This window comes from Hippoglossus hippoglossus, chromosome 16 (assembly GCF_009819705.1).
Source record: "Hippoglossus hippoglossus isolate fHipHip1 chromosome 16, fHipHip1.pri, whole genome shotgun sequence".
Lineage (NCBI taxonomy): Eukaryota > Metazoa > Chordata > Actinopteri > Pleuronectiformes > Pleuronectidae > Hippoglossus > Hippoglossus hippoglossus.
This window is the reverse complement of record NC_047166.1, coordinates 10,828,860-10,843,900: the sequence shown is the minus strand read 5'-3', so window position 1 is coordinate 10,843,900 and position 15,041 is coordinate 10,828,860. Positions and strand designations below refer to the sequence as shown.

General features: G+C 42.9%; 1 protein-coding gene across 2 annotated transcripts; it reads left to right on the top strand.

Annotated features, from left to right (window-relative positions):
- Positions 1-634: 634 nt before the first annotated feature.
- On the top strand, positions 635-12,480 carry snx27b (sorting nexin 27b). Of its 2 annotated transcripts, none has more exons than XM_034610422.1 (13): positions 635-1,184; positions 5,059-5,290; positions 5,473-5,665; positions 5,830-5,894; positions 5,986-6,090; positions 6,209-6,287; positions 7,166-7,329; positions 7,426-7,515; positions 8,479-8,628; positions 8,730-8,858; positions 9,538-9,597; positions 9,680-9,742; positions 9,861-12,480. In XM_034610422.1, exons 1-13 carry the CDS (start codon positions 850-852, stop codon positions 9,903-9,905), a joined length of 1,710 nt encoding a protein of 569 aa, XP_034466313.1. In that variant the 5' UTR covers positions 635-849; the 3' UTR covers positions 9,906-12,480. The 2 variants fall into 2 exon arrangements, with proteins under 2 accessions (XP_034466313.1, XP_034466312.1); XM_034610421.1 differs by having other exon boundaries at positions 636-1,184; positions 9,680-9,728.
- The last annotated feature ends 2,561 nt before the right edge of the window (positions 12,481-15,041 follow it).

The following is a 15,041-nucleotide window of genomic DNA, read 5'->3' as shown; positions in this document are numbered from 1 at the left end:
TCAAATTTGACTCGAAACTGTGTCATTTACACCATGTTTTTAAAGGTCCTCTGTGATCCATGCAAGAACGCAGTTCCGGAGAACGATGTCAGAGGACATTTAGATTAAAAACTTGGTGTACATGAAGCCGTTTCAACTCAAATTTGAATGTCGGGGCTAACAGACACTTGGATGACAGCACAGGAGCAGTATGGAGGCATTGCATGTTTTTCTCTGTTGTTTTTTTTATGTTTGAAGAAATGGTCGCCATTTTCTTCAATTGTATTAGATTTGGCTGCAACACAGTTTACCCCTGAAAGTGTTTTGTGGACTCAAACGGTTCACCCGCCCCTCCATCGGCCCAGTGGTGAGTAGATGATGAGTGAATTTGACATTTTTGGGTGAACTCTCCCTTTAAAATTGTACATAATTGAATACCTTTTATTTCAGTTCATTCATTTCTTTGCCTTGGATTTCGTGAAGCACTTTTGTAACCTTGCTTAGATAAGTGCTAGAGAAATAAAACAAGTTATTATAAATGTAGTCTCCCCTCCGGTGTTGATTCATTGAAAAGCTTTTGGACGTGTCTGAAAACAATCCGGTGTTTTACATTGACTTCATGCCTGGACCGGTGGTCTGGATGGAACCACGCTGCCTACAGGACCTCTCCTCTCCTCGCGCAGAGCGGCTCTGACACACATGGAACGCGTCCTGGGGCGGTCTCGCCCATCATCGGACTCTCTCGGCTTCTTCCGGCGTATCTCGGCCGGGGAGCTAGCCGACTCGATTAGCCCGCTACCACCAGCTAATGTTTGTGGGGTTTCTTTGATGGTAGCCGGCCGGGGTGGATGATACAAACAGCGTAGAAACATGGCGGACGTCGAGGGACAAGAAACTTGCTCGTCGGTCCCTCCGTTGCCTCTCCCTTCCTCCCGGAACGGCTCCGATGGCGGTAACGTTACACCGGGAACCGGCGACGGCAGTTGCCAGACGGCGACCACCGTTACCCCGGGCCCGCGGCTGGTCCGGATAGTGAAGTCCGACTCGGGCTACGGTTTCAATGTTCGGGGCCAAGTTAGTGAAGGAGGACAACTGCGGAGCATTAACGGGGAACTGTACGCTCCTCTGCAGCATGTCAGTGCCGTTCTACCGGGGGGAGCTGCAGACAGAGCCGGTATCTCGAAGGGGGACCGGATCCTTGAGGTGTAAGTGGCTGCTACTCTGCTAGCTTAACCAAAATATAGTATGATGGTGAGACTCGTTCACCTCAGTGTGATTGTCAGTGAAATACATTGCGAGCACAGTGAGCATCATTTACTGTACACTGTGCGTGTGTGTGTGTGTGCGCGTGCGTGCGTGTGCGTGCACCATCACACTGCTCCTCTCAGGGGGCAGAGCAGCCGTTCACCCTCATGAAAGAAGAGTCTGTGAGTGTCACAGAAAAAGCAAAAAGACGGATCCAGGCATCATTAAGGATTCCCGTCACACTGTCAACCTGCTCCTCTCATCCACAGCATGCCAAACATCCTCAAGTCATCCCTTGTGCACAGTCACATCCTCCAGGCCAGATGCAGCGTGCGGCACATCTCCACACGACACACTGCATCCAGTGTAGTAGATTGCTTTACTTGCACTAATCAAAAGTCAAATCATTATCATCAGCATCATTGAGTGTGCTGGATCAATACCCCCCCTTGGCTTTGATGTGACTATCCCTGCTGCATTCTGGATGCCTGTCCTCTTTGGTGCCGTTAGTATGCATGGAGATGGTTTGCTGATGTTGGGCTTTGTTGCTATGGAGAGCAACACGCAGCAAACAGCTCAGGATCAGCACTGGCGCTTCACTGTGTTTGGTGTGTGTGGAATAAGGTGATGCAGAGAGGGAGGGACACCGTCAGTTCAACTCTGATTGGCTTCACTCGCCAAAATCCACCGTCTCATTGGCTGGTGTTTGCACACTGCTTTGTTAATGGATGGTCTGCAGTAACCTGGCAGTTTGTTGACCCCATTATTTCTGTGTGTGCTTGTGGGCGAGCGTGAGGATGTTTGTGTTTGCATTTATTTGCATGTTGTATTCGAAGGGAAGCCTGTCAACCTCTCGATATCAGCCCTCTATCATCCATTTTTGGGTCAGTATCCTCCTAAGCCTATGCAGCTTCAGTGTACGCTCCAACTGGCCGTGCCTTACTGGCCTCATCTGGGAATGTCCCATACTGAGTGTCCCATATGTAACCGGTGGAGTCCAGCATTGTGATATGATGAAAAGGGCCGGATGGTGAATATCTTGGGAGGCGATCCTTGTTTATTCTGACAGACAGAGTTTAATATCAAAATCCTCTCGTCAATTGTGTACTTCTTCTCCTATGGAGTACAACAGCAAAAAGGGGCCATTTTAATACATTAAAACTAAGACAATATACCTGAGATCCAAATAACAAAATCCTCCCACTCTGAGCTGCTACACTAATTAAAACAGAAATATTTTGGTTTACTAAGTAACAATTTAAGTCCAGCGAGTAAACCTACAATTGTAATTATAGAGAGGCTAAAATAGAAATATCACGTAGCTCTCCAATTGCTTTCATAAACTTATTTATTTGACCTCGCAAGTAGGTAACATTTCAGGCACAGGCCATTCTTCAGATGACAGATATAAGTACAACACTAAATATTACCACATACTACTACTGTATAATGGCATTTCTACACATACAGTGAATATGACAGGCCCAAATATGGCTAGATCTTCGTGGGCTGAAGATTTGACTTTGGTGCATGGAGCCTCTCTGCCCTCCTGTCAGGGACAGCATGTACACACACAGTAACTAAGGACACACACAGCGGATGGCCTGCATACAATCTGCAGTGGTACACAGCCTCTTCTCTTCTCATTGCAATCAATACTTCTTTGCACATTTACAGCCAACTCCTGCGTCTCAGCCCTTGATGCAGAATAATCTATAGACTAGTTTTGTTCAGCCTCCCGCTTCGCACAATAAAGGAATAATGTTTGCGGGTAATGTTTGACACAATTTTAAGTTTGTGCCATGTATATCCTTTTTTTTTTTACATGTTTAGCCTTTTAGAGTGTGTATGAGCATCTTTTCTTGTGCGTGTGTAATAAGTGCGCTTGGTTGGAGTGCAAAATCGAAAACACTTAACTCACAAGTAGCGATGTAATGACATAAAACATTAAGGAAGTAATTATTACATTGACTTGCAAAGACAGAAAAACTGACTATGGGATGTATAGGGTAAATGTCTCTTTAAAGCTGTTTATTGCTTATATGCTCAGTTGTGCTGATGGTGCAAGTGCGAAGGCCACTACATCAAGTGCCAATAATATAGTCATAAAGCTGCTGGAATGAGAGAGCAGCCAAAATGCTTAGTCAGTGTTTTTAGTTGTAAAAGACATTTGCTGTTTCTCCAACTAAACCTGTAAGATGGTTTCATTTGTGCTTCACGTGTTCCCCATTTGTCTTTGTGTATTTCTATCTACGTCATCATCTTTCAGCTCTGCCGTGTAAGCCCCAGACTCCGAATTCCTCCTCTGGCTCGATTATATATTCAGGCGTAGCTATTTCTCACCATTGTGTTATTAGGTATTAGAGAGCTTGAGCTTTAGTCCTCTGTCGCCCTGCCAACGTCAGCCATGCCGTGACGTCATGGCTGACATAGCAGATCAGTTGTCACTCACTGCTTCTATCTGAAGCATTTCCTGACCTGAAGGTTTAGTCTCATGCTCCTGTGGACAGTTGGAAGGTTTTTGCTTGGGATGGCAACTTCCATAGCATCTAGTTATATATCAGGCACTGCTGGGTAATTACCCCCATCATGGAAGTTATGTTTACACGCCTGTGCGTCTGTTTGTATGTTGGTTTGTTTGTGAGCAAACACAAAACACAAAAACTACTCAAACACACACAAGCTGCCTCCAGCACATAGTTTTGCCAGATGTGATCTCACTGCTTTCCGAATGATCAAAACAACCAGGGACACTAATTTGACATTTTCCACCTCAACAGCCGTCATTAGGAAGAGACGGACATGACTTAGCTGTGACAGTAAAATTGTTGGCGTGTTCATATACCAACTGTGAATGCTCTGAGGATCATATGATTGGGATCAGGATATTCACAAACCTGTTGCATAGCCCTCTTAAGCTATTCAGGTATGCTATGGTAGTTTGTGGTAGTAGACCTGAGAATGTAGTTTCGTCTGTCTGAGAAGTTCAAAGTATATTTCTTTGTAGTAGAGGAACAGCGTGGGTTGTATTCTAGTATATGAATAACCCCTCAGACACTGCTGGCTTCTTAGGTGTTGTTGTTCAAATCGAGGTTTGACCTCCTTTTTAAAATCATACTTATATTTGCAACCTATTCATAACATTAGAAATGTTTTTTTTTTTAAAGTGTCAGGGAAACATTTGAGGTGATGCTGGGACTTTTTTAAATAAAAGATGTTGTGGCGGTTTTGAGTCAAGTTAACTGCAGGTCAGGTTGGTACAGCACTGTCAACAACACTGTCATGCCTCTGACACATGGCTGCCAAAGGTCACCCGCCCTGTGTTGCTCATGTTCAGCCGTGCTGATACCATAAACCAGAGGTCTTACTCTTGATGGGGAAAATCCAGAAGGATTTGGAGGACAAGGCCTCTGTCACTCTGCTCATGTTAACTCAAGCTATTTTCAAATGATAGCTCGTTTGCTTTCTTTATTCATTTTGGGACATTTCTTTAAAATTGTTTCACTTCTGTTTTTGCATTGATGTTGAAGTATCACAGATATATTGATGAATTGACTACTACATGAAATTGTACCTTGGAGTATTGTGTATTTTTGAATTAAATTGTATTAAATTACAAGATTTGTCTGCAACTGCAGAGGTTTCAGTTTAACTTAGTCCAATACAAGCTACGGTTTAAAATAAGCTATAGATATAAGCAATGTTATTATCCTTTTAAAAACTTCATATTTTACTAACTTAAGGGAGATTCAGTTAACTTTAATTTAGTGTATTTCAGTGTATAAATGAAATGCTCACCATCCTAACATCTATGTCTCTGTGTCTGTTAAACAGTAATGGAGTGAATGTAGAGGGAGCAACCCACAAGCAGGTGGTGGACCTGATCCGGGCCGGGGAGAGGGAGCTTGTGCTGGCCGTGCTGCCCGTCCCGCCCCAGGAGGCTGACTGCTTGGATCCCGGAGACGACGGTTCAGCTCAGTCCTGCTACGACTACTCCGACAAGCAGGCTGTCCCCATCTCTGTGCCCAGCTACAAGCACACTGAGCTGAACCAGGAAAAGTTTGTGGTGGGTGGACCTGTGGATGAATGCATTGATAGATGATAACGAGTGGATTGAAAGAAGACAAATCCAACTCAGTATTGTATTTAATCCTGATTTTGGTAGTAGATCAATTGTCTTTAACTCACCGTCATTGCTTTAAGACATTCATTTTCATCAGTTTCTCAACCCCTGCTCTCTCCTTCCAGGTGTATAATGTGTACATGGCAGGCAGGCAGCTGTGCTCCAAGCGTTACAGAGAGTTTGTGATCCTACACCAAAACCTTAGGCGGGAGTTTGCCAACTTTACATTCCCTAAGCTGCCTGGGAAGTGGCCCTTTTCCCTGTCAGAGCAGCAGCTGGATGCAAGACGCAGAGGCCTGGAAGAATATTTGGAGAAAGGTGAGGGGGAAAAGTTTTCAAGAAGTGATTTAATAAGGCCACAATAAAAAGGCAATACGTTTGGAACGATCTGTGGGAAATGTTGTCCATTCATACATTTATGTCGGTGTTTAAACAGAATTAATACACAAGTATTGACATCACACTATGTTGTTTCTCTGTAGTGTGCTCTGTACGGGTAATTGGAGAAAGTGATATCATGCAGGAGTTCCTGTCTGAATCAGATGAGGTAAGATGGAAAAAGCTATTGGTGTCTGTTTTTAATAGTCCTCCCTGTCTGTGACTCACTGTGCAGTTTGTTTCTCCCTCTTGTGAACTAGAACTATAACGGCGTGTCGGATGTGGAGTTGAGAATAGCCATGCCCGATAAAACCACGCTCACTGTCAGAGTTCGCAAAAATTCCACCACAGATCAGGTCTATCAGGTAAACACATGTACACATAATAGACCTATATAAACTGTGACTTTATTCCAGTCATCTAGCATATGCTTGAATCTGCCTTTTCACCCTGTCTCATTCTGTGTCTTCCTCCCTCTGTCAGGCTGTGGTAATGAAACTAGGTGTGGACAGTGTGACAGCCAGCTACTTTGCTCTCTTTGAGGTCATCAATCACACATTCGGTGAGTGAGAGCATTTAACTGAGGCGTAATGTTGGGAGAATATTTTCCGTGTATGCTGAGGCACAACCTTAAATTTACCCTTCAGTTGTCGTCAACGTCGACAAACGTGGGAGCAGCAGAAGGAAAGTGTTGAGTGTTATGATTCCTCCTATTCAAAGTAATCCACTAAATCATCATTGAAGATGAATTTTCATGTGCGTCACTTCAACAGGTCCTCGGGTTCCCAAGGTTTTTGTGGTTAAAAAGAAAAAGTCAGACTAAGGCAACTCAGTTGACATTGTCACAAGTGGTTACCTTCAATCCATGCAGCACCACTGAATTTATTCTCCATTAACTTTTCGCAATTGTGTAACTGCAAATACAGAAGCATGAGTACAGCAGCAGCAAAAACAAGGGGGAATTTACATGAGAATGACATTTTTGCTGAAAGAAGCCAAACTTTTGTCTTTCTGGCAGACAAGAACTGAGATTTTTTTTTTTTTTTTTTAATCCCTCAGTGGTTTGGAGAAGGTCATCCTTGTTTTCTTTTATCAGTTTCACATTAGATTAGCATAAACATTTGCATTCCTTCCACACCAAAGCCTCGCTCATTTCCAAGTTGGAGCAAAGGCAGCAGCTAGAATTCTTCTAAAAACAAGATGATGAATCACTTCTCTTGCTCTTGCCTTTTCACGCTGGTTACTTCTTAATTTCAGGGTTGATTAAAGCTATGTTTCCTTGCATTTAGTGTGTGTGCTATAAGTTATATCTCTGACTTTTTAAACTCTTATCTTCAGCCTGTCATATTTCTATAGGACATTCATTTGAGTATTTTCTCAGAAAGATACCTCATTCTCCCCCCACCCCCCCCCCCTTTCTCTCGCCCTATTCTTCTCCAGTGCGTAAACTCGCCCCAAATGAGTTCCCCCACAAACTGTATGTACAGAACTATACCTCAGCCATTCCAGGAACCTGTCTCACCCTGCGCAAGTGGCTCTTCACCACAGAAGAAGAGATTCTGCTCAATGACAACCAGCTTGCTGTCAACTATTTCTTTCACCAGGTATGTGCCTTTCTCTTCTGTGGTGTGTGTAGTTGTTGTTGTTGTTGTTGTTGTTGTTGTTTTAGCAGTGTCCCCTCTCTGCTTCCGTCTTTGCAGGCTGTAGATGATGTGAAGAAAGGTTTCATCAAAGCAGAGCAGAAATCCTATCAGCTGCAAAAACTGGCAGAGCAGAAGAAGATGTCCATGGTCAGTCTCTCACATTGCCAAAAGCCACACAGTACAGCATGTTCCCTATCAACACACGCACACATACACATACACACACACACACACACACAGTTAATCATTATAGGTCACTGTGTCTTATTCCTCTTCATCTACCTCTTCAGTTTCTCTTCACTGTGTGTTATTTATGAACAAAGTGGAAAAGGTGCAACAAGCTGTCCTCTGGGGGGGGGGGGTGTTCTAACAGTGGGTGGTTGATAGGTTTGACTGAAGTCTCACAGACATTAATCTCCACAAACAATGTGCACCGAGAAAGCGAGTGGGTTCTCCTCTGTCTGAAAATACAAATAAACTAGAACGTCACTTATTAGACTGCATATCTCTACCAAGGCCCAACAGTCCCTTTTGAATTCAATCAAGCTGCTCTAATTGCACACAGTGTAAATGGAAATCCGTTAACTGGCTAGAGCCACATTACTATATTTTCTTTGAAAATGGCAAAGGCTACGTCATGACTGTAAAGACCCAATCAGCTTGAGTGTCTATGTTTCCAAACATCTCTGTTTCTGCCTGTAAAATTCCACCACAAATTTTTCTAAACTAAAATTGGGCTTCCAGTGTTTCCAAACTTCTCCGTTTAAGGGGCTCTATAACTCCGGTGTTCTGTGGACACCCGCCGTATCCGCAGCAGGGTTGATGCATTTTTAAATGAAAATGTAGGAGTGTGGATGTAGCCAGTAGTTTTTGTATAATCCTGCCTACAAAAAAAAAAACACGGTCAGGGCCTCAAACATAACCTCGCTAGTGGAGGTAATTACCCTCAAGATTAAAACTTCTCCAGCTGAGTCACACATAATTTCTACAGCACCTGCCTATACTCTGCTTTCTGGCTTTTAAGATCGTCCTGCATTTGAACTACATGTTGTAATAAACAGTGAAAACAATGTCTTGCATCATGTCTCCTCTGTCCTCTGCCTCTCTCAGTATCTGAGTTTGTTGCGGGGTTGTGAGGGCTACAATGAGATCATATTCCCCCACTGTTCCTGCGACTCCCGGCGCAAAGGCCACGTCATCACAGCCATCAGCATTCACCACTTCAAGCTGCACGCCTGCTCCGAGGAAGGGACACTCGAGGTAAGGGCAACTGTTTATCAGCGTGTTTGACTTAAATAAACTTGGCTTTTTTTTTTGTTGTATAAAGGAAGGAGAATCATAAAGCCTCAATGTTGTTGCAGAACCAAGTGATTGCATTCGACTGGGGGGAGATGCAGAGGTGGGACACCGATGAAGAGGGAATGGCCTTCTGCTTTGAATATGCACGAGGAGAAAAGAAACCACGCTGGGTCAAGATATTTACACCTTATGTGAGTATCACACAATCATTATTATAAATGTCATATAGTACTCAAAGTATTCTAGAGAAACAGGGCTCCTACAGTCATAAAATAAGATGGAAATATGGCATTGTTTGAACTATAACTATCATCTCTGTTGAAAGTAATATATACAGTTTTATAGAAGAATGACTTGAATAACCAGTTTTCTGACTATTCTACTGTTTAATTGCTTGCAATTTCATAATAAATGTATTCGTCTCATGTACAGTATTTGAATTGTTGCCTCAGTGCTGAACATGCTTTACGTTTAGTGTCTAAGTAAAATAAAGATGGTCAAGATAAATTGATTTAATGATGTAATATCAAGTTTTAATTAAATATTTTTGGAAATATGCTGGTTCACATTCTGCTTAGAGAATCCAAGAAGTTAATGATCCTATCCCAAAATTAATGATTTATGGTTTGTTTTTTGTACAGATGAGATAAAACATTTTGATAATAATCTGTAGAGGGGCTGGGAGGTGTATTTTTTACATTTTCATCTGACCTCATATGTGTCATACAAGCTTAAGAGCAATATCGATCTTCTCATCCATCCCTCCATCACAAAGAGAATAAATGTTGAAGGATTTGTTTGAAGTGAAATATAACAGATTTGTCTTTTTGAGCCTAAATTCTCTTTTCCTTTTTAACTGTGAACGTCCAGTTTAACTACATGCACGAATGCTTCGAGAGAGTCTTCTGTGAGCTGAAGTGGAGGAAGGAGGTAAGGACCATCTACCTGCTCATACAACATAAATTAAAGCCTATTTACTCGCGCCCTTTACTCACTGTTCTTGTGTGTACAGGTGGAAGAGGAGGCGACAGACAAGGACAATAAGAACTGCAGTAAAGATGGTATGTGTGGCAAGGTAAGGCTTTGCCTGCCTCTGTCCAGTCTATGGTCCAGCAACAGCCTGGCTGAATCGCTCTGTTCCCTGAGGTTGAGTGTCTTGCTTACTGTCGCCCTGATTGCTGTTTCTGTTGCAGAATATTTTCCAGCAGCTGAGGCACAGAAGGGATGGGGGCACCTAGGAAGGGAGATCGTTACCTCTTAACTACAAACACTGTCGTCATGGACTCAGCTTACTTTTGATCCTCATCCAGCCCCACGCCCAGCAACACAGCTATTAACAACACGGTCATCGTTTGAACTCCGTCAACCACAACTACCCCCCCCCCCCCCGATACATGCAAATCAACATCTTCTAATGAACAGAAGCATATAAGGCTGCACACTTTCGAACCAGAAACTCTTGGATCTAGCACATCATAATCATGCAATAAGCAGAGCTCTGTCAAAAAGAAAGGATGCGTCGACAGACTTAAAGTCACAGATTCGTACAAGCCTTTTTTTTTCTTATTGGAAGAGACTTGAAGTGGAATGTGACCTGTCCAAAAAAGGAGGCGTACCGATTGGACAAGACAGCGGACATGAATAATGAATTCCTGGTGGACTAACAAGGGAAAGTGGAAGCTGTTTCTGCTCAAACAGGGGAACACTGATCAGCAATACTGAGGGTTGACCACAGGGAGACACCACTGACTGTCTTCTTGAGCAATGCTTGCAGGGGGCCCAACAGAGTGAGGCCCTCAGAATCTTAAGTCACAACTGAATCATGTCATGTGCAAAAAAAATTGATTTGTTCGGCGCTTAATCTGCATTTATAAAAGAAAACTGTAAACATTGTAATGTGGCAAACGAGAGAAGGGAGAGAGACGGCAGCCGTGTCGCAGGACTGTTTTTTTCTTTCCAAATGAGGATGCACAGAACAGACGGATGTGATGGTTGGACACATGGACGGGAATACGCTAAACTTTAGACTTATTTGCACTTTATCAAACAGTATTTACAACCCTCAGACGTAGGAAATGTAACCTGAGAAGGAGGTGGTGGGCATGATGCTGGAGTAAGCCAGGTCTTATTTAGTTTACATACATGTTTGAGTGACTACGGTGTGATAATGCACTGCATCATCAGATGGTGTGTGCACTGTGCAGATCCATGCCTCAAACTTTTATGTTAGTATAAGTTGTTAAGTCTCCATGCGAGTGTTGTGAGGTTGCGGGGCCTTGACCAGTCAGGCAGCAGGTTAGTTCAATATGGTCGGTGTGTATTACTCAGAAACATCAGCAGAGGTCCTCCTCCTCCTACCTGCTGGCCGTGATTGGTTTGTTCCCGAGAGCTCCCGCAGGATTTATAATAGGCCTGTAATTCAAATGGCTTTTTTTTTTTACGCAGCACTATTTATCTCTGTAGCCGGTATGTTCCTACTCTGTTAAACCACTCGTGCACTCTGGAATCAGGTTAAGTGGGACGAGGATTTCTGGGCAGTAAGAGCAGCTTGCACTCTCCATCAACATGATGGAAAAGATCACTGCGCACATTCATTAAAGGGTCTGGAGCGGCTGGTCACATAACTGCAGAGTAACCGTAATAAATTGTAGCTTTAAATAAGCCCTTAATGTTGTAATTCTAAGAATAATGTAATAATGATAATAGTAATGTTATAAGGTTTAATATAATTATCGGATGATGCAATCCGGACTTAAGTCATTAACTTCATCGTAAACCTGACACTCCATTTGCTCCATATGCTGTAGTTCTTACTTAATCCTGCAGATATCACATGCTCCCTTGCTACGAGCATTAAAGCGATGAGGGCTCAGTGATGTGGTCAGAATCATTATTATGATTTTAATCAGGATATTTCCCAAAACTATTTTATATAATTACATGTAAAACTGGAATGGCGCCCACTAGAGCACATACCAAAATTCAGAATATCTTAAATTTCAGTCGCCTAAATATGGCTAATTTCTTTCTCCCCTAAAACGTACTGCTTCCTTCCACCAAGTTTCATGCTCATGTGTCCAGCTGTTTTTGCGCAAAGACCAAACTTGCTATGTCAAAAATAGAACTTAAACCAGCTAATTTTATAATTCGTTTTTAAATTAAACTTGCCTTTTAGTGAATAAGTCGGACGTTTGTAAAATGGTAACGTGATAGTTGTGCGATCCCGATATGAAGCCACTGAATGTCAATGAATGATAATGTTCATTTGCAGCCCAACCCGATCTCCTTGTTTGGCTCGTACTAAGAATTTTGACAGTATTATATTTTATCTGAAAGTAAGTGGCCCTCACTTCAGCTCGTTATGAAGATGGTGCTGGTTCTAAAAAGCTGTGCAGGGTGAAAATTAAGCTTCAACAGACCTTGGTGGGTGTGTGAGAGATTCTATTGAACGCTTCAATCCCGAGGTTGAGTGTGCACCTCTGTGCAGAGTTCTTCTGACGTGGTCCGATCTGTCCAACTCTCTTTGGCTCACCTCGCTCTCTTCTTCTCTCTCATTCTGAGTAAAGTCAAGAGTCACATGCATTATTTATATCAGTAAAATAACAGTGTTAAATTCAACATCCCTGTTGTTAAGTTTTCCACCTGACATGGTTTGGCTTTAAATAGGGAAACTCTAAGAAGAGGATAGAGGTTTGACGACCTGCAGGTTCTTCTGACATGTTGAAATGTAAAGTTTAAGACAGTGTTTGGTTACGTCGCTTACTGTAATAAATTGTAACATATTCTTTTAATAAACCGATTTATTGATGCAAAGTTTTGGCTTTTGGAGTCAACTCCTTTTGGAGTGTTTGAACCTGACACACGTTAGTGGGAGCTGAGTGTGTGGGAACCCCCCCGGTGAGATTTATCCTGTAAAGATGATTTTTACACTCGTTCTCCCGCCCTCCATTTGTGTCTGTTTTCCTTCTTCTCCTCTTTGTCGCTTTCATTTCCCCCCCCCCCCCCAGTTCCAACATCTTTTAATGAGATCTGGGAGACAATTACCCAACAGGCAGTGAAAAGGTTGTTTTGTACTGACCTGCATCGAAAGTGGGCGTCCAGTAATTAATAGGTATTGACTGTTGGTGGTATGGGGTATAATCTGGGGACATTTGAATTTTAAAAAAGGTGAGAGCTCCCCCGAGAGACGTCTTGCAAATGATCAGACTTCAGTGTTGATCAGTTTCATACAGAGACCTCATTGAATATGGGGACAAGGTGTGTGTGTAGCTTTATACCACCAAAACAAATAAACAGATTTAATCTTTGGATAAAATTGAGGTTTTGGAAATTAAAAAATTCAACTTAAATTTTGAAATATTAGGATTGTGGCATTGGCTTAGTTATTGCCACAGTTTCTTCACTCTGTGTGTGTGTGTATAGTTGTCAACCTGCACTGGTGGGTTTTCAACAGGTTTGTGCGACATTGCAAAAACATTTGCAATGTCGCAAGAACCTCTGATCGGCTGGAAACCTGTCTGGGAAGTTCCCATCTCTTCTCGCTATGTGCAAACGCGACACCAGGAACGATCAAACAAACCAAATAAATGTTTTGTAGTCGTTGAGGTTTTTACCATTTGTCATTGACATTTTTAATTGAATAAAATCATTCAACTCAGCAGATTATTTCAGGTATTACTCCCCTCGTTCCTGCTATAAACCCCATGGTTTTCTACATGAGATAAGACTATACAGAGCTGACAGTGCTGCAGTTAAAGTGATTGGTGAAATGTGTGTGCGGGAACTGGGAGTCTCAGGAGAATGTGCTGGTCACTGCATTGGATCTGCAGCAGGATTTTGTACTGTACCACTTGGTGTGTGAGTGGGTTTGTTCCGTGTGTGCACATTTATGCGACAACTGCAGCCACACGTTGCGGTGGCCCCATGACACCGAGGACACACAATCTGCGTCCCACTCTCCTGCTCTGTTCACATGATTTTGTTTTTTCGCTTCTCCTCTGAAGGGAGTCGACACAGAGCAGGTTGACGAGTCCGACGATTCAGGAGGAGGAGAGAGTCTCAGATTTATTACCTGTGCGGTATTGCATCTCTCAGCAGCCCCGACAGTTGCACAGACAAAGGGCAGCTCGGTATGACTCTGAAATGCACAGTGGATTGCTCCAGTGGTGATCTACCCTGGCACATACTGCACCTACAGTGGAAAAGTTTAAAAACCAGATTAATAGCCTCAGGGGCTGAAGGTTTGAGTACAGCCATGCCAAGACACCAATTACCCAAATTCAATCATTATAAAGTGTTTGCATTATTTCATAGTCATCCGTTTCACATGGGAATGTTTGCTGAAATCTGACACCCTCGGCCAATTCACAAAATATATATGCAGTCACCTCTCAGCATGGTTTAGAAGCAGCAGCATCCCAGACGTGGGGGGGGGGGGGCACTCCTTACCCCTTTCCTCACCCCCTCTTCTCTCGCCTTCCCCCTCTCCCTCTCTCATTAATGAGCAATCAGTTAAAAACGTTATTGGTCCGTATTGGCTTCCTCAGCACATTTCTCTCAACCATGCAAGCACCTCGTTCTTTCTTTGCTCGCCTCCACTCTGCATCGTCTCCGTGCCTCTGCAAACTGTCCCCTCCATCTCAATCTTCCTTTCTTCCCTTTTTGCCCTCTTTATTGCTGTGTTTTAAACCTCCATCTTCCCTTCCCTTCCCTCTCCCTGGCTTGTTTTTCTCTCCTCCTCCTGCCCTCTGTATCTGCCTCCTTTGCTGAATCTTCGATCGAGGCCGAGGTGAACCACAGGGAATAGAAAATCTGTCTAGAGAGTAAAAAAAGACAGGTCAGTTTATTCCACATTTTTTTACAGCCCGGTCCGTGACAACTTTTTGGCTTTCAACTGTCCAACACCTCTGCACAATGGATGCCATGGTTTTCATTCAAAGCCGGGGTCACACTGATTATATTCCTCTGAATACAGTGTGTGTATGGACAAGTGAATGTGTGTGTGTTCGTAAGATAAAAAGCCATTTGAAAAAGGAATCTTGGAAAGCTGACAACCGCTATGATTTTTCTTTTCTCTGCAGTCTGACCCTCATCGATGCCTGCCCAGGGAGACAGTGATGGTCCGCATTATGAATAAAAACTGCAGCTTTGAAAGAAAGGATTTCTTATAGCTATGGTTTGCTGGTATGTTTACTCACTAGTATTTTTCAAAACACAGAAATATCTTTTCAGATATTGCAATTGCACAGTGTTGTTTTATCAAACTATTGATAATAAAGATCCCTTCGGCAGTACGCTGGCTACTTTTCTAGGGATAGATGAATTGTGTGTTTCATAGTAAGCACTGCAGCATAATATAAAGCTAATGATTGTTG